This window comes from Tympanuchus pallidicinctus, unplaced genomic scaffold (assembly GCF_026119805.1).
Source record: "Tympanuchus pallidicinctus isolate F22 unplaced genomic scaffold, pur_lepc_1.0 scaffold3, whole genome shotgun sequence".
NCBI classification, from domain to species: domain Eukaryota; kingdom Metazoa; phylum Chordata; class Aves; order Galliformes; family Phasianidae; genus Tympanuchus; species Tympanuchus pallidicinctus.
The window spans coordinates 50,815,247-50,833,467 of NW_026294747.1; the positions used below are offsets into that span (position 1 = coordinate 50,815,247).

General features: G+C 43.0%; 1 protein-coding gene across 2 annotated transcripts in view; it reads right to left on the reverse strand.

Annotated features, from left to right (window-relative positions):
- The window catches only part of AKT1 (AKT serine/threonine kinase 1), a 71,255-nt gene extending 53,693 nt beyond the window's left edge, over window positions 1-17,562 (reverse strand). The window contains exons 1-2 of one of the 2 annotated variants that reach the window (XM_052693855.1): window positions 17,410-17,562; window positions 11,060-11,224 (exon numbers count right to left, since the gene is read on the reverse strand). In XM_052693855.1, coding sequence (XP_052549815.1) covers window positions 11,060-11,105 — 46 coding nt within the window. In that variant the 5' untranslated portion in view covers window positions 11,106-11,224; window positions 17,410-17,562. Of the gene's footprint in view, window positions 1-11,059; window positions 11,225-16,594; window positions 16,613-17,409 lie in introns of those variants that run through there. The other variant, XM_052693856.1, reaches the window with a different exon arrangement.
- Between the last annotated feature and the right edge of the window lie 659 nt (window positions 17,563-18,221).

Here is an 18,221-nt window from a genome sequence, read left to right on the forward strand (position 1 = left end):
GCCAGATTTGGCTGCTACAACTTCATAAGGCCATTGTGTAAAGGGGGAGCACTAATCCAGCTTGGAAAGCTGAGAGTTCAGAGGGGAAAAGCGTTGTTTTACCTGAACACACTGAATGTGGTAAGAGCTGATGGTCATGGAACAGTCAGAACTCTTTAAAGCACACACAGAGTCATTTAATAGACTGGGACAGTACTTTGTGTTGCACAATCCAAGCTTTTGTTTCAGGCAAGAAAATGTTTTCTAAATATTTTGTCACCATGACAGTCCAGCCTTGGACTCAAATTCTGTCCTTGGTAACTCCAGAAAACCCTCTAAGGACAACAAGGTGCTGTTGGCTAGCTCACCACTGAGTCTTCAGGCCACAGGTACTGATCCCAAGTGATCTTACCTACCCAAAACCTAAAATGTTCAACACAAGAGCAAGATGAAGAAAGGACATCATACATAGAAAGGAAATGTATTTTGTGATGAGGAAAAACTAAACATCTTCCTGATAGGTTCAGCTTTGTCCAAGCAATACGGGCAAAACAAAACAATCACCAAGATAGCAGAAATGAAGCCTGTGAAACAGACAGAGAGAAAGAGACATAAGAAAAACAGCCAGGCTTTGAGGGCTTCGCTCCAATTAAAAGCATTTCTTTCAGGGATATGAATCTGGCACACTCAATCTGAGCAGCTACAGGCTGGGTCAGCACCACGGCCCTGAAAAGAGTGGGCAACCATTTCCATGCAACCCAGGAAGCCCACAGCAGACTTCTGCAGAACAAGCTCAACAGGGTGTTTGTATACAGCCAGCAGCGCCATGTGGATGGTGGTTTAGTTTGTGAAATGAATGTTTGCATTGTCAGTTAAAAAAAATACCAACAACAACAAAAAGCCACTCTCTATTCCACACTTATAAGTTTCCAACATTAAAAACATAGCAGGGGAAGGAAGCACTCCAGCAGCCAAAATTTACAAATTCTTACCATAACTTTGGCACAGTAAACTTCTCCAGTGTCACAAAGGCCTATTCTTCAGGGGTGTTTGTTGTCTCTTTTTTCAGGAGGACTACTCACATGTGAAATATATTAAAGAACGCACACACAAAATACCAACAGAAGCATAAACATGAACACTGCTGGGTGGCTTTTTTTTGGTATGCGTATGTTTTCAAAATAATGTGTCTTTTCTTACACCAAAAGATACCCAGTAACAGCTTGGAGGCCTATATGTACGCTTTCTCTTTCTTTTTTCTAGTAAAGTCCTGTAAGCTTTTTCCTTTCCCCAAAAGACTGCAATCCTATTTTATTTCAATTAAAAAAATCAAAGTAGTGACAGAGACTCATCTTCACGAGCTGCAGTCTGGGGCCCGGTTTCAAGAATTTAACAAAGGAAGATTTCAACATGTTGGTTTGTTTTTGTTTTGTTTTAAACTGGAGCAGAAATTCCTAAGTATAACCCTTGACTTATTTGAGAGGCACCTCGCTATGTGAACCTGGAAGAGAATGCTGATATTCTGTGTAACACTACACGCACTGTAAAAACAAATCTGAGCCTTGAAAGTCAGCATTTTTTCCTTATTACCTGAAGCTATTAAAAAGCCCTAACACAGATGTGAAAGAAATACACAGAAAAGCCCGCCCGATCTAAATACGCATAGCTAAATTTATCTTTTGGTTTTCAACATGTGGCTTAGTGATTGGGCAGTTAGAATTTCTATTCACTGGCTAGAAAAAAAGCCAAATGGTATATTTCTTTAAAAAATGGACTTTGAAATATTGTTATGAGAACAGGACAAGCTATGTAAACCCTAAAATTCTTTGGGCCTTTGTATTCATGATTATTGTCACAAACTAAAAGGCTCATATTCCCCACTAAGTAAACATTTACAATTAAATCCATTCTGCACAACGCATTTGCATTTTGAGATAGAACAGTCAGTTGTTCAGCTGCTGTGATTTAGATGGATTGGTTCATTATTGCTGCAGTTCGTTTTCAGCTACACTGTATAACAAAGGGGTGCCAATGTAGTCTTGAATGGCTTTAAAGCTAACTATTCTGGTATTCTTCCACGATGATGTAATCTCCGCATCTCTCCCCTTCTCTTGGAGCAAGATATCTCGACTTTACTTGGATAAACCCTTGCAGAAACAACAGAAATGAGCTGTCACAATAGTGTTTGGTAGGCAGTGCCTCCACAAGTCAACTGAAGGCTGTTGCTGGCAAGTTCCCAAGGGATTTTCCAAGTATAAAAAAGTAATTTTTCCTAATTCTCATTTACGATAAATACTTCTATCATGCAAGTAACAAGACAACTTCAGCTTCTGCACCTGGAGATAAATCAGTTGTGTATCTTCAAACATTCATGCAGTGTGAAAGCTTTACCTGTACCAGAAAAGACAGTCTAAAACTACAGAGATCTCTGATGCAAGGAAAACTTCAGGTTGAAAAAGTTCATTATCATCCTACTCGTTCAACTGCCTGAAAGGCATCTGAGGCAGCATTAAACCAGACACCATTTCTCTAATGAAGGCCTCTTTAAAAGGCTAGATTTAATAATACACATACACAGAGAGAAAAAGAAAATGGCACAGTGATTAGTGGCATTTCACCTACCAATTTAAAGCAACGTTTTCAAAATACTGCCAAAGCAACACAAAAAATATTTGTCACAGAATGGCTCGATTACTGAATTTACAGCAGCACGGAATTCACACCCTATGCTCAGAAACCAATTTCCACCTATAAAATTATTTCCAAACGCCACAGCTTGTGTTGCCATCATAAATTATCACAGATTTAAGTCTGGTCCATGCATAAACACACAGTACAGCTAAAATGCTAAAGCCATACTTTGAGCGATGCCTTGAATTAAGTGAGAGCCTTCAGCTGATAAGCTGTCATTTCTTGCGGTGCGCCCGAAGTTTAATTTCTACTTAATGATGATAAGAGAGGAAGGAGACTGCATGATCAGAACTTTTTAAAAAGAATGTAAATAGTCTATACAATGAACATACTTCCATTTCAGTAACTATTTACAGAAGGTTTACAGGCCATAGATAGGAGTAGGTATTTCTATGACACACATGCAAAAAACAATCCAGACAGAATAATCTGTGCCTGCACGTCCATGAAAAGCAACAAGCAAGTACAAGGCAGCATTCCCTCTGTGCAGCTGTGAAGAGACCTAACAGTGGATTTTGAACTGCTCAACGGTTTTATCCAAGGGTGTCACATTTTACTGATGCTCCACTTGGTGAAGTCAAATCAAGGAATGATGGCAGAAATAGATAAAGCAGTGAGCATCCTTGTGTTTCAGGGCATAAACCTTACCTAGTGTAAGCATCTTCCTGACCAGTGTAACTAAATTATTCCAAACATGGTAGTGGTATGTATGCAGATGTAGTATTTCTTCTCCTTGGTCTGAACTGTTACTAAGCCTTTCAGGTTACATTTTCCAGCTTTCCTCTAGATAGTGAGGATTAGCACACTTCTCCACCTAAGAAAAAGGGGCAAAACTGTCAAAAATCTCACAATCTATTGGTGGGAACTGATTTTTGCAAACACGTAAGGCCTGCACCTAAAATCTGAGAAGTAACAGCGACTGCTGCAAGCAGCCACGAACCCCAGTCAGCACCTGAAATCCACAGTGTCAACTCAATGAGTCAGACTTTCCTATCAGCACACCGCCACACATTTTGGTAGCAAGCTCCAGTCCTCAACACAGCCATCTCCTGTGAAGGTCACGGTTCACAGCCACCACAAAGCCCAACTCCCTGGCATGCATGTTTTGTGGTCCCTATTAAGAGTATGTTATTAAAGCTGAACATCGTGGTGATCTGACAGCCCTGTTGACTGACCGGGTGCTCTGCTCAGCTCCAGCAGCCGCACAACAACTCTGCAGCCATACACAGAACCACAGGCTCAGAGCACATCTCTACTTCAGAATCACTCTCCTGATTTACCCAAGAGACTGAGAAGGCATCAACTGACAGCTCTCTCCTTCTGCCTGCAGGCTGTGATGACTGTTTACCTCAGCTGTCTGCAAACACAACCATGCACTTTTGCATAAATTGACAAATTTCACAACATTGTTTGACCAGCTATCTTTTCACATTTTTGGCTCAACTTGAAGAGTTAGGAGAATAATCCAAGAGTTCATAATATGTTCTCACTTAACTTTGGTCTTCACTATTTCCCACTTTCAGTTGCAATAAACACTTCTCACAGCAGCACACTACTTCACACCTAATATGGTGTCATTCTTCCTCCATTCTTTTTCTTCCTCTTTCCTCATATAGTTTCCTGCTTTTTGTTCCCCCTTCAAGATGCATTATGTTTCAGGTACAATGTGCATCTGAAAATAATAATCCCTCCTCCTGTCTTCTCCCCTTGAGAGATTATTTTTCAGTAAAGTTCAACTCATTTCTTCTCTTAGTAAATCAGTTACTTCAATACATAAAAGGGAAAAGAAATAAAACAACACGAGGCTGGCAGTTATTTTCTCACAACAATGCTCCATCTTTCAATATCCATTCAAATGAAAAGTTCAGAGTTAAGTACACTCTTTCCAACACATATAAGGTTTGTTTCTTTATTCCTTGCATGATCCTGAGGCCAACAACCACCGTAACAGTTTTTAGGAGAACCTGACAACAAACTGTGGGTAAATGGAGACCCAACTACAGGTGACCACCTAGTCTAACAGTGTAAGTCCTGGCCAGTTCTTTCAGATGGTGAAGTCTAAGGCTACTGGTGCTAAGCCTGAGCCAGTTCTGGCAAAGGCAAGGAGTGCAGCTGGAGGTGTGGACACAGTGGGAGCACAAGCATGAAACAGAGGAAGGGCAGGGAAGCATCTGGCATTCACACTGGTTTGCAGGGAAGAAATTCCAAGGGAAGGACTGGGCGCCAAATTCAAAAGACACTGCACAGTTCCCTGCTTAAAATCACTCCCGCCAGAACAATGTGGAGAGCTTTATTCTCTGCCCTCTCCTCACCTCAAAATAGCATACTCCCTTAGTACTTACTTCTTCCTCAATGCAGACCTGATGACTTCTCAATATGTCTACTAAGAGAAGGGGAAAGAAAAGAAATAGAAAACCACATGTGGACAAATATTTATTTTTTCCTCACAGGCTTAGCTTTTACTTCATTTCTCCTCTAAAATAAAAGAACCAGGAAGGAGAGGAGAGGATCAAAGACAATGCAGACGGTTTCTGTGTAAACCACTGTATAAAACATCGCTGGGCTCACTTTAAATAAGGCTTGCAGTGTCCTAGATCCCTCATTCTCAGATCTCTTTCAACAAGAAGTAGCAGCAATTTTTGAGATAAAACTGAGACCTACTTTGTTTGGCTGCTGACGTACAATAATGCAGAATACAAAAGTGAACTTCCAGAACTGCCACAAACAATCTTGAGCATCTACATCTGAGCTGTTCCTCTTCATCATTCAAACCGAGTGGGCTTGGTACCACTTGCAAGTTCCAAACAGTTCACAAACACAGAGAAAAAGACCTAACCTAATATGACTTCTCCAAAGAACTGATTAAGAACTTTATTCTTACTGCAGAACTGTATGTTGGCAGGGAAAATGCCGGAATACAAATTTTGGTGAGGGTAAGTTTTTTTCTGGGGAAACAAATATTCAGACTTTGCCTTTCAGAAATGTGAAGCTGTGACACCAAGTCCTGGCCAGAAAGACATTTCAAAAAAGACACTGGAAAGTAACCGAGATGATCAGAAGCTGAAGCAGTCTACTGCTCAGTGGTAGGAAGACGAGCAATCTCTAGGCAGCACTGGCTCTTTCTCCTCTCAAAGGCGTAGTACACTACAGTTACGCTGTGCTCAGTAACCCTCAGCATCTGGCCTCCCTGCTGTCCAAAGCAGACTTTTTACAGTACACTGTACCCAGTTTGCTTCCTATGATCTCTCCACAAATAATTCCGTCATATGAGGTTTACCCTCCAAGAGTCAAGCTGACTAGCCATTATCAGCTCATATTTCTCCAGATGTTTTGTGATCTCATCCTTTCTTAATGTCTCTAGCATCTTGCCTACCATCGAGGTCAGATTTATTGGTCGATAATTTCCTGGTTCCTCCCCAGTTCCCTTTTCCCAGAACAGGGCTAGCAAAATGAAAGCAACCCAGAGCTAGCATTGCAAAACTATTGCCCCTTGTGTTGAAAAAGAGACACACAACAAAAACCACTAACTGACACAGCTTATCTTTTGTTTTCAAGAAGAACAGCAAGAGATTTCCCTTTACAGAGCCTTCAGCTCTGGAAATGACATCAGATTGTATCCCTGTTACAAACTTCCCCCTTCCACTCTTTGTTCAGCTCCTATCTTGTTTCTTACCTTTCCTTTTACCCTCAGTTTTCCCTCTACAGCAGCTGCGCTTGTCTACAGCTGGCATCCTCAGAGTTCAGATGTACCTTAGGATCCTTTGTATCAAATGCCCCAGCCACTCCTTTGAAATACCATGAAAGCCAGACACTTCTTGAAGTAATGTGAACCTTGATGGCTCTAGTTACACAAGTCATCAAGAAACCACCCGGATACAACCCAAGACAGACTGAAGCCAAGGATAAGAGAGAGAGACAAAAAAAAAAAGACCCCAAACTTAGGAAACACACACACAAACCAAAACAAGTAGAGAACATGATGAAAACAGGAAAGAGAAAAGAAAGAAGGGGTGAAGGAAAATGGCAACACAAGACACTCACTGGCTTGAAAGAGAGTTAACTTCTGGTCAAACGTCTTATGATCCCATTGTGATACTAACAGAACACTAGAAGTGTGAAGTTGCCCTCAAAATAACAGAAGTAAAATTTACAGTCTGCATTACTCTGCTAAATAAGGTGAAAAGAGCAACAATCAGTTTTTAACTCTTAGCTTTTATTTGTATCAGGATCCTGCATTCATTTTATGCAATGTAGCTGTAAGAAGGCAAACCACCAAGGACTTGTAGTTATTTATTAGAACATCTGTGTTGCTCCATTTCATTAAAGAAACAATTCTTTAACAAATTTAGTAGTATTCCAGCAGTGGAATAAGTATCTTTTGTGTCATCTCTCATCTAAGCATCTTTAGCAATTTTCATCAGACTGGCAGCTAGACTTCAACTACTCAAATAGTCTGTTCGGCCAGAAGCCCACACAAATTGACATTTGGAGGACATGCTCTGGTTTTCATGGTTAAAATCACTGCGCTGTGTTCTTCGGCTATTTAAAAACAAACAAGAAAGTAGCTCCACACTTGCTGCCAAATATTAATGGATGAATACACATCCATAATGTTTCTCCTATTGCTCAAAATTGCTTCAAAGTTCTCAGAGTGAGAAATCTAGATTTCTATTTCCTTTCATAAATATCAGCGCACATTTTTCCCTCCCCCTTCTTCCGTCCTACCCTCTCTCTCTCTCCAAAGACTCCTCTCTCCATTGAGTTTATGCCCTAATAGGAAAACCGGACGTAGTAGGGAAGACAGAGATGACAGAGCATCAGCATGCACAATCCCACTCTTTGTTAGCCTTGCAGAAAGACTTAAAAAAAAAAAAAAAAAAAAAACAGGATGAAGACTGAAGACAATAGAAGGACTTTCATAAGCAGGGACCAGAACAGGAATATATGACAAATCCAGTGAGATCTTTAAAAATGAAGCAGCAAAGTTAATGAAATGCACTCAGGTATTTCTCTTTTATCTACAAGTTCCACAACGCACAACCAGAAGGAAAGATATGCCTTATAAACATCTAGAAAACCAGTGATCTCGATATTTCAGCAAGCAGCAGTTTAGACAGATAATTTTTCTCTTTGCTCCTTCCTATACCATCACGAGAACAGCACCTCTGTAGCTACCCGCTTCCCCCATGTGTCCCAATGAACAATCCCCCTGCTTAACTCCCAGAGACTGCATGTGCTGAATACACACACAATGCACTGGCCCAAATCGGAGTTTCTTCACTTCATGCTTTTCATGTGCATGTTTCAAGCCTTCAGCTACACAGTTCTGCACAAACTGGTTAGTAATTTAACTACCGTTTTTGTCTTGCAAGAGTCTGTCGCCTCACTGTGACTGGAGTAATAGCAACAAGTCCCGCCAAGTGGGAAAAAAGTTCATTCATGAACTCTTACATTTCTGTCTGGTTGAGGTTAGGCATGTCGTGGAGATGACTCTGGCCTCTGCACAAACAAACATCTGTGCTACTGGAAGTAGAACTTCCTTTAAGCGACTGACTTACAGAACTGCCAGGAGCTCGCAGCCAGGCAGAGATGTTTAATTTCATTTCTCCATTTGTATTTTTAATCTTGGAAACAAAAACCAAAATGTAAAGCGAGCTGACAGAAGAAAACAACCCTAGAATTCTAGAAAGCCCTGCTATTTCTCTGCCAGGCCAAAACACCTGCTCCTGATAATGACAGCTTTATGCTTACATACACCTGCCATCCAGAAGGACTCCAGAGCACTTTACCAACTGATTTATACATACACAAATCATTAAAACTACCAAAATTAAGCCTCTGCTTAATTGAGATGTAGCAACTGTTTAACTGCACACAGTCGCACTGTTCAACTGCTCAGGACATGAACTAAGAGATACCATATCCAACCAAAGCTACGGGGGAAATTTAGGTAGAGAGAATGTTAATTGCCCAACCTGGATTTTGGCCAGTTGCTACAAAATATTTGCATGTGAAAAGCCCTAGGATCTTCAAAGACCACAAGCAGTCCAACCTTCAGCTTTATAAGACAAACAATATACATTTCCTAAATATAAAATCCTTTAGCAGTCCCTCCCTGCAGTAATTACTGTTTATGCCTCGACTTTAGAAGTTCACAGTATCAGACATCAGTTTTGGAAACATCCTGTGGTTGTAGCACTTCATCTTGCAGAGCAAGCAAACTGATAGGGTCTGACAATAAGTGATTAAAAAGAAAAGTCGTTTACAAAACATATACACAAATGGATCAGATTCACCTCCCCCAAACCAAAAGAATTGAGTTTCTCAACAGATCTCACAGCAGCTACAACCATTAAGAGAGTAACGGAACTGGCACACAGAATACACCAGAGTAAGCTGGGAAGATACAGCACTGCTTTCTAAAACCAATTAGACAATGCCAAATTAACAGTGGCAAAATATATTAAGCAGGGTGAGGTAGGAGTCACCGTACCTACCAAGAAGGCAAAAAAGCAATGGGGAACTGATTAAAAAAGGCTGGGACAACTGGCATCCAAGAACCACCAAGATACATTTGACAGTTTAGGCACAAATTTGCAATCTCAATTATGTAGAACATGCAGAGTAACATTTTGGAAATGGAAATGCATTCTACAGACAATCTCAGAGTACTGCCAGCAAGCCATCCGAGACAATAATCTGATTCTGTAAGGTGATTTTAAAAAGAAAAGTATCAGATCAAGAGATCAGAGCATCTTTTACTAGGACTTGCAAAGGTCTCCTTACATGAAAGTAGATTCATTGTAATTCCAGAAACAATGTGAATTCAGTACTCAAGGCTAAATTAAAACAAGACTGAAATATGACTGCTTCAAAGTTTCAGAAACACCTGGATCATCCTGATAATCTGTGTGGTTTTCAAATTCCATTTGCAGATTTTTAAAACTAAATGTCTCCCTCAGATTTTTGTGCAGTGCTCCTCAAAAAAAAAATAAAATAAAATAAAAAATTAAAAAGTACAGAAAAAAACTGTAACAAGAAGACTAAAAAACACTGCAGCCTAAATATGCCATTTAAAACTAAAAATGTATCACTTATTTCATAAGTTTCTATATACATAAATGGGAAAGGGAAACATACTTTGTGTTTCTTCCTCCTGTTCTAACCAAACAGTGTAATTCACAATTTTGTCACAAGAATAAGGCAGCCTGAGTACATCAGAATTATCTGGTGCATTACTGAAGGTAATGAGTGAATGAGAGCATTCATATCCTTGCTTTTAAGTAAAACAGACCAGAATAAAAACATGAAAAAAACTTATCAAAGCACTTTTACATCAAGGATCAGATAATTTGCCAAACTGCATCCAGCTTCCACCCTATTAAACCATGGATTATAAGCTTCATTGTTGCAGATGAATGATCAGTCTTTATCAAGGTTATGATAATGAATTCCCATTTTCTTCCAAAAATAATTACACTATACCTTTGCACCTTCAGGCATGTTGTTGCAAACCCTCTGGAAAAATCCTGAGTTTGCAAAACCATACAAGTTCTCCTACTGCTGGAGCACACGGGTTCTGGTTTTGGTCCAAAAAATGACGATATTAAGGAAAGTACCTAGCAGTGTTCTCTCTCTTACAAGAAACAATAGCAGAATACAAAGAAGCAGGTAAGCCAAGAGCAGTGTTGAAAACACCCACCTATCCTCTCAAAAATGAAGTACAAATCCGGCGTTTTGGAAATACAACACTTAAGAATGCAAAAAGCATAATGGTACACGTGACTGCGTTACTGCAGTTTCGCCATCCAGTCAAGAAAATGTTGGATAAAAATCATACTTTGTTAGCGGTAAAGCAGAAACACAGAGTGCACAAACTCAAGGTTGCTCTTTGTGTCCAGGGCACCAGTACCAAGAGAGGTTCAGGCAAACAGAAAAATGTGTTCTCTGGCAAGTCTCTGCAAGAGAACAGCACTGCTCGCAAAGACTGATCACCATTCAAATCAAGGCTCACTTCAAGACAATTCTACCTTCTAACAGCATACAAAGGGAAAAAGAAAAGCTACAGATCTACATATAAAACAAATGATTTGCCTCAGCTGAACCTTTAACACTCTAAGTATCATCTCTGGTTGCTATCTTCATAATCATTTTCAAACCAAAGAGCTGCTGCAGTTTTATGTGAACACACGCACATGCATGAACCCAAAGAAATCCCCTTGTAACACATTTGCTCAGCTTGACAGAAAGTCACACACACTCCTTACAGGCAGTTTCCCACTGAGGCGAGCAAGAAAATAAGAACTGACTATCTAAATATACCTTGCTAAAGGGCAGATCCCATGTTGCAGGACCCAAACCAGTCGTCCTGAAGAGGAGAGCCACTTACCTCGTTTGTGGAGCCATCCTTCCTTCACTATCGCTACTTCATTCATAATGGCAGGAATGTCTCTTGGTAGATCAGTTTATGTCAAATGTTGAAATTTCTGATCTCCAGCAGAAGGGTCCACAAAAAGGATGTTCTTTTTCTTGTCTTTCTCCTTCTCAGCTACTTCTAAAAGGATCAAACAAACAAACAAACAAAAGCTCACCATTATTTGAAGTACATCACTTACGTTAAATCAGGGGTACAACAGGGAGTAGTTTTCACTGCTGGGTTGGTGGCTATTTTTTTTTAACTATTATTACAAATCCTAAATGAGGGCTTTGTTCTTCACAGGGATTGCTGTGTCTCAGCAGGTGAAGGTGCTGGAAGAAGTACCTGCTGAAGCCCTGCTTCCTCACTGAGCTGGCTGACCGCTGGCAGACTCACAATATCTGCCTAGATTAGAAGTGGCTGCACATCCCTGCCCAGTAGGCACCTTCCAGCTCTCCAACAACATCAAACTCCCCTCAACAAGAAAAAAATCCAAGACTCAGCAAAGTCGAATTCTAAATATTTCCTGGTAAGACTTCCAGAATCCCCTCAGGAAGGTTTATTTACAGCCTGCTGTGCATCAGTCTGTCAACAAATACACGGTGCATCTTAGGGATGTGCTCCCAAGAGTAAAAATTCCCAATACTTTGCTGCACATTATCTTGTTATCTCACTCAAATCTCCTTGTCTTCCCCCAAAATCACCTTTTCTATATTTGATATAATTCCTGCCTCTCTACAACGATTCCCAGATAAGCCCACGTTATCCTAAATCGGCCCTTAGAAGCATCCTGATCAATTTTATCATGTTTCTGTAACTCACTGCAGATTGCTGCTCCTTCTTGCAATGAAATAACCTAAAGACACCTTAGGATTTCTACCTTCTTGCTTTATGAGATGAAGTCTCTATCCAAGTAGCTCAAAATAGACACATTTTCAATAAGGTTTGGCTGACTATCACACAAAATGTTCATCATCTTTCTCTCCCTCAATGAAAGTAGCTCTTTCCAGAAAGATCAGCTTTTATTTTTTTTTCTAAATTGAATATTATTATACTTTCTGCTTGTGGTATAATTCTGTACCATATATCTATGCAGCTTTTCTTTAATGACTTCTGAGCTCTCAGAAGCATCCATTTGTTCATCCCATTTGATACTGCTTAGGCAATCAAAAAAAATCTAGTGGCACGTTCTAAGCAATAACTAAGTAATAACTAACATAGCAGCACTTGTAACAAGCCAGCAAAGACCTGGCTTTTACTGGTCTCTCTCCAAACATCGAGGCATCACATTCCCACCAACAAATATATATCATCTCTGCATGCACTTGGCGTGTGTGCATCAATTATTTGTGAGCACACAGGTGATACTCATCAGAAACCAGATTAAAAAGCAACTAATTTCACATAACTCACTAAGACACAACCCTGGATGGAAGAAGCAGGTGGTCAGAATGAATCCAACCCAGAACTGAGACATTAGCAAGGACAGAGGGGCCTGTGCCATTCATTGCCAGTGCTCTATAACTATTTTCAAAGCAGGGAAGTCAAATTGGAATGGTCACTAGAAGCAGAAATTGACAGGGAGGAGATGCGAGAGAAAAAAAGCCAATCCTAGTATTTTTACCTACGAACTTTAACTATTTATCACTATTTCCAGTAACATTTTATTTTATTTGTTCTTTTTTTTTCCCCCTGGAAATAGCAGATATTTTTCCAAATTATGAATCTGCCATTTCTGACTGCTTATAATTATCATCTCAAAGAAACAGATACAACATTTGCCCGAGGGAGGAAAAACACACACAAAAAAATGACATTGGAACAAGAGACTTGTAAGAATTCTTAAATTCATAAATAAATATGTGAGAACCATATGCTGCAAAATAGAGACCAGCAACCCACAGCCACCAGTTGTCTTTGAAGAAACTCCTTCAGATCCAGAGCAATTAAGACACAACTTGATGAACACAGCAGGCTTTCACTCTCCTTTCAAAAATGCATGCACAACAGTCACTGCAGCTAGATCTACTTGTTGACATCAGTAAGAGACCAAACCTTGCTAAAGGCTTCACTTCAGCATCGAGAGATTTGCAAAGTGTTGAGCAAAACCCCTAAGATTATCACAGCTTAGGTAAGGAAACACAACACCAAGGTGTGAAAATAAATGCATCTAACGTGGTGCTGTAACAGAAAGTGGGGTCTGTGTAGCCTAGCTCTGTGTCTTCAATTCTACAATTTTAACATGTTAAGCAATCAACATCCTTTTCACGACTCATACTTTAAAAAAAAGAAGAAAGAAAGCTATGAACCAAACTAGTCTGTAGAAAGGACCATCCTTTTACTAATACCAGAAAAAAGTGCGATGGCACAAAATCATAGAACCTCTAACTAACATACTTCAGGTTTTCCTGTGTTAACACTTGCTAGGATTACCACCTGGCAGCCTCCTGCTCCTCACAGCCTAAACTGTCATCTCAATCTGAATCAGTGACTATGCAGACCAAAAAACAGCAAATCAGCAATGAAAACCAAAGTTCAGAAGAACTACTTTTTCCAGTTTCTGTAGTGCCCAAAAAGCCTGGACTGTCCTCCACCTCCAGTTCCCATACAAGAAGCATCCTCCACTTATTTGTGCAGCTCTGCCATCAGGGATGTGCCTACCTGCCCAGCTGCTTCCACCACACTGCAGCATCAGCTCCACCCTGTTCCTTCAGCAATGCCAAAGCATTTCTTTTCTAAGGGGGAACTTTACTTGGAGCTGGGAATGCCTTCTCACTGTGCAATAGAATGTCCAAAGCTCCAACAGCAGCAAACTCACTCTACCTGGTAGTTCGAAATACACATCCAAGTTGTGCTTAATAAATGTATTCAAATACAAGGTAATCAAATAGAGTGCTAGAAAATAATGGTAATTTCCTGGAACAGATGAGCAAGTTAACTACTGGCCTATGTGTTTCTGAAGATGTGTAAACCAGAGAAAGTTCCATTTGCATGAAATCTTTAGAGAGAAGGAAAAAAAAAAAAAAAAAAGAATTATTACAGCCCTCCTTTATGGCCATCTAGGAATGGTTCCCAGTGAGCAGAGGGCATCTGAGGTGAGTATGACCTGGCTGCTTCAGTCTGCGTCTGCACATGACTGAGTACTGTCAAAAGCTAAACAACTCTGTCTTTCTCTCAGCATTCAGTTTGCTGGACATTCAATACACTTTCTGTAATACTTTTTTCAATACCAAAATATTCCTCACACAGCGGAAGCGCAGCAAATCACAAATAGCACAACATCAGCACTGTGCCCCAGTGAATACTGATCTAATGCATACATTAATCCCCTAAAGGTTATTAACTTTCATAAGTAATGAGATAACTCATTTCCCTGTGCACTGAAACAACGAAGCTGCTTTAAGGAATCAGCTTAAACAGAAGGTGGAGCAGAATCATCTCTCCTGTATTTGGGAAAGCTCCTTTTTTTTTGTATGCTCTTGTACTTACATTCACGTTCTCTTGTTCCCAAATACCCCTGAAATCAAGAGATCAATTTGTCCTTCTCAATTCACCTTCTTTCCAAGGTCAAATTTTATATTTCTTTCTATTCACACCCAAAAGCAGAGCAGGAAGAAAATTAATTCTTCCATTAACAGTGAATCTGAAACAAGTTTACGGGATGCAGGAGCATCACGGTAATGACTTCATCCTTGTGAAGGAGTAAGCCTCTCTCAGAGGAAGATCAAACCCACCAGCCTCAGTCCCACCCCCGTCACTCAGCTGTGCCAGTCAGCACAGATCAGAAAGCAGGTTACAGCAAAGCACGCTCCTGGACTAGCGCTTTGCCCATCCCAACACGGGATGCAGACTGGCAGCCCTGATGCCCTCACATGACGCACATCCGTGCACGTTCCCTTAACGCACAACAGCAGAACTTGGTTGCAAGGCGCTGTCACGCAGTAGGCGAGCTGCACAAGAACTGCAGGGGAGCAGAGGTGTGTTTTGGGGCCCATGCATCGCAAAAGAAGCCCCACGCTCTCTTTCTGCAGCATATCCCTGGTCTCATTTTAAGCTCACAGCCAACTGCATCCAAATGGCACAAGCACAACAAAGTTGGGCTCCAGCCAACATTTTAAGTAGAGCGTACAGAGAAGTATCTCCACCACGCTCTGACCAGTGAAGTACATCTCCTGCATTATGCAAATTCTACCCAGGAGAAGCAGTGCTTCCAAAGCACTCAAGGCCCCACGAACTCACAGAGGCTACACACCATGACCCAGTTACTCAATCTGGGCAGACAGCTTTCAAGAGAGCACAGAAGGACCAGGTTTTTCCAGCATCTTAGCTTGCTTTACAAAAATGCATTGTGGACCATGAGTTAGGCATGGTCACAAATATTTGCTACTAGCTCATGTGATGTTCCATTTAGAACATCATGTCTAAATGAGTATTTCATGATTGTATGTACAGCTTATCACAAGGTTTAGAAATGCTTCTCTGATACTAAGAACTGCGGGAAAAACAGTAAGCGGAGAAGAAAAAAGATCTCTAAAAGCTGCATCCACTTTTCTTCCAATCCGTCAGCACAGTCTAGGTTTACAAGGCTGCAATTTGGAATGCCTGTGCTCTCATGTCTTCACTAATCAATAGACAGGAGGTTGATTTTGTTCAGGTGAGGGGCCAGAGTTACGACACGCAGCTGTCCAAGCTGCAACCACAACTGCAGTTTGATAGGACAAACTGAACTGCGTATTTCAAAACTAAGCAATGGCAGAAAAAGAGATCTCTTCATACTCTCTGTCAAAGACATAGGCTAGACAAAATCTTCTTTATGTTCCAAAACAAGAAGAAGGCCTTTTACAGTTTACCCTCATATAATTTAATGACTGTGCTGCTCAGAACTTCTGTACCAACTTAAGATGCATTTAATCAAATTCCATTTCAAAGTATTTATAACAGAAGTTTTGTTCTGTCTCCCAAACAAACCAAGTCACTCATGAACCTATTTAATCCTATTCGTAATTACTTACAGGTTGTTTCTATAAGCCAGCAATGCCAGAGCTACAGGTTACTTGCGGACACTGGATCAATTCTTAGATTTGATTTACTGTTGCAGCTCAGAACCAAAAGCAGTTCTATACACAATGTACATAAGGAAAACCCTCCTATTTAAAAAAATCAAAGGTAGTTCCACAGTGCCTTTAAATCTATTAACTCAGACAAATGCAGTGGCTGTCATCAGGAAATTAGCTGCTACAAAAAGGTAATTACTAGTCATAGACTGTGTTACATTTATTTACCTGTAAACAAATACTCTTCTGAATTAAGTGCTAGTAACGCCCCTTTGTAACTGTATTTCAAAATGTACATCCCTCCTGGTGGCATAAATACAACAAACAAGAGTAAAGCAGGGATTAGCTCTTGTAATGGGTGGGATGGAAGAAAAATAAAGCAGAGAAAAAAAATGGTTAAATCCTTTCCCAGGGACAGGGGGAAATCCCAATAAGGTGCAACCTGCATCAGTACCTTTCTGTCAGTAAAACACACAGCAAACAGCATGCTCACACGCTCCGACAGAATTCTGCGATCTACAAAGGATCCAAAGGAAAAGTCCTAGAAGTCTGCAGGAACGTTTCAGCAATTGCAGAACTTCACCTGGGGGGGGGGGGGGTATGTTGAGGGAGGGGGCTGTCGGCTGCAGGCAGCTCCCCGCAGCTCTGCACAACACCGCCCCAGGGAAAAGTCAAAGCGATGGGGCCCAGCAGCACTGCCCGGCACCGACACACACAGACCCACACCCCCAGTCCGCAACGCAGCGCGGGGCCGCACAAAAGATAAAGGAAGAAAATGGGGGCGGGGGGAGGAGATGGAAGAGCGCTCGGCCACTTTCTGTGCAACACTTCGGAAAATGCCCCGTGCCTCCCTCTGCCCCGAGCCCCTTTTCCCTCGGAGATGCTCGGGGACGACCCAGCCGCCGCAAGCCCCGAGGGCAGCCGGAGGAGCCCCCCACCCTGCAGCGCTTCCATCCCCCGCATCCCAGGGAAGCCAACCTTCCCGTCCACCCTGAGCCCTCCGGCCCGGCTCCCGCGGGGCCGCGGCCCTCTCCTCCCCCCCACCGCACGCCACGCGCGGCCCCGCGGCGCCTCAGCCCGGGCCGGCAGCAGCCCCCGCCGCGGCCTACGCGGGTCAGTGGGCGCCCGGCGGCCGCCGCCCAGGGAAGGCGGAGAGCGGCCGCCTCGCCTCGCCTGGCCGCCCCTCCCGGCCCCGCACAACGCGCGGCGGAGCAGGCCCCGGCGCTTCCTTCCCCCAGCCCTTCCCACCCCAGGGAGCGGGTCACTTACATGGCTGCGGGAGCCCGGGGAGGAGGTGATGGGAGGGCGGCGGCGGCGGCAGGGGAAGGAGCAGGGGAAGGGGAGGGAAGGGGGGAGCGAGCGAGCGGAGGAAGGGAGAGCCCGGCGGGCGGGCGCCGAGCGAAGGCCTAACTGGGCTCACGGCAGCCGCCGCCTCCTCACCATCCCCGGGCGGCGGGCGGCGGGCCGGCTCCTCCTCCCCTTCTCGCAGTCGCTCGGCCCATGGGGCTCACACGGGCTGCCGGCCTGCCTTCCCCGCCTCTCCGCCTCGCTCCTGCCTCTGGCCGAGAGGAGGAGGTTGCGCCTCTCGCCTCGCTCAGCAGCACCCCGGAGCCGCAGGGCCGAGCTCCCCGCAGCCGGAGCCGGGCTCGTCCCACACGCGCTCGCTCACATCCTCCGGGGAGCGGCCGCCGGGTCCTACCGCCGCCGCGCCGCTTCCCGCCCGCCCCGCCGTGGGGCCGCCCTGCTCCGCCTCGCTGCTCCCCTCGGCCCACCGCCTGCCCGGCTCCGGGCACCGCTTCGGGCTGCTCTCCTTCAGAGGCACCGCCGTCCCGTTGCCAGAGCCCCGGGTGTGGGTCACTTTGTGGCTTCTCCTGGCTTAAGGCTGCGGGAAGCTGCCGGCGTTAACAGCCTGTTGTCCGGTCTCGTCAAAGTGTTCCCGAAGTGTTGGCAGTGAACTCTAAAAAGCAGGATAAAGCACGGGTCCCGGCGGTTTCGTGGCACCTCTGCTGCTCAGAAAGTGTGTGGCTCCTGTACAGCGCCAAAGCAACTTTGTGAAGCTTTTCTGAAGCCATACAAATCTA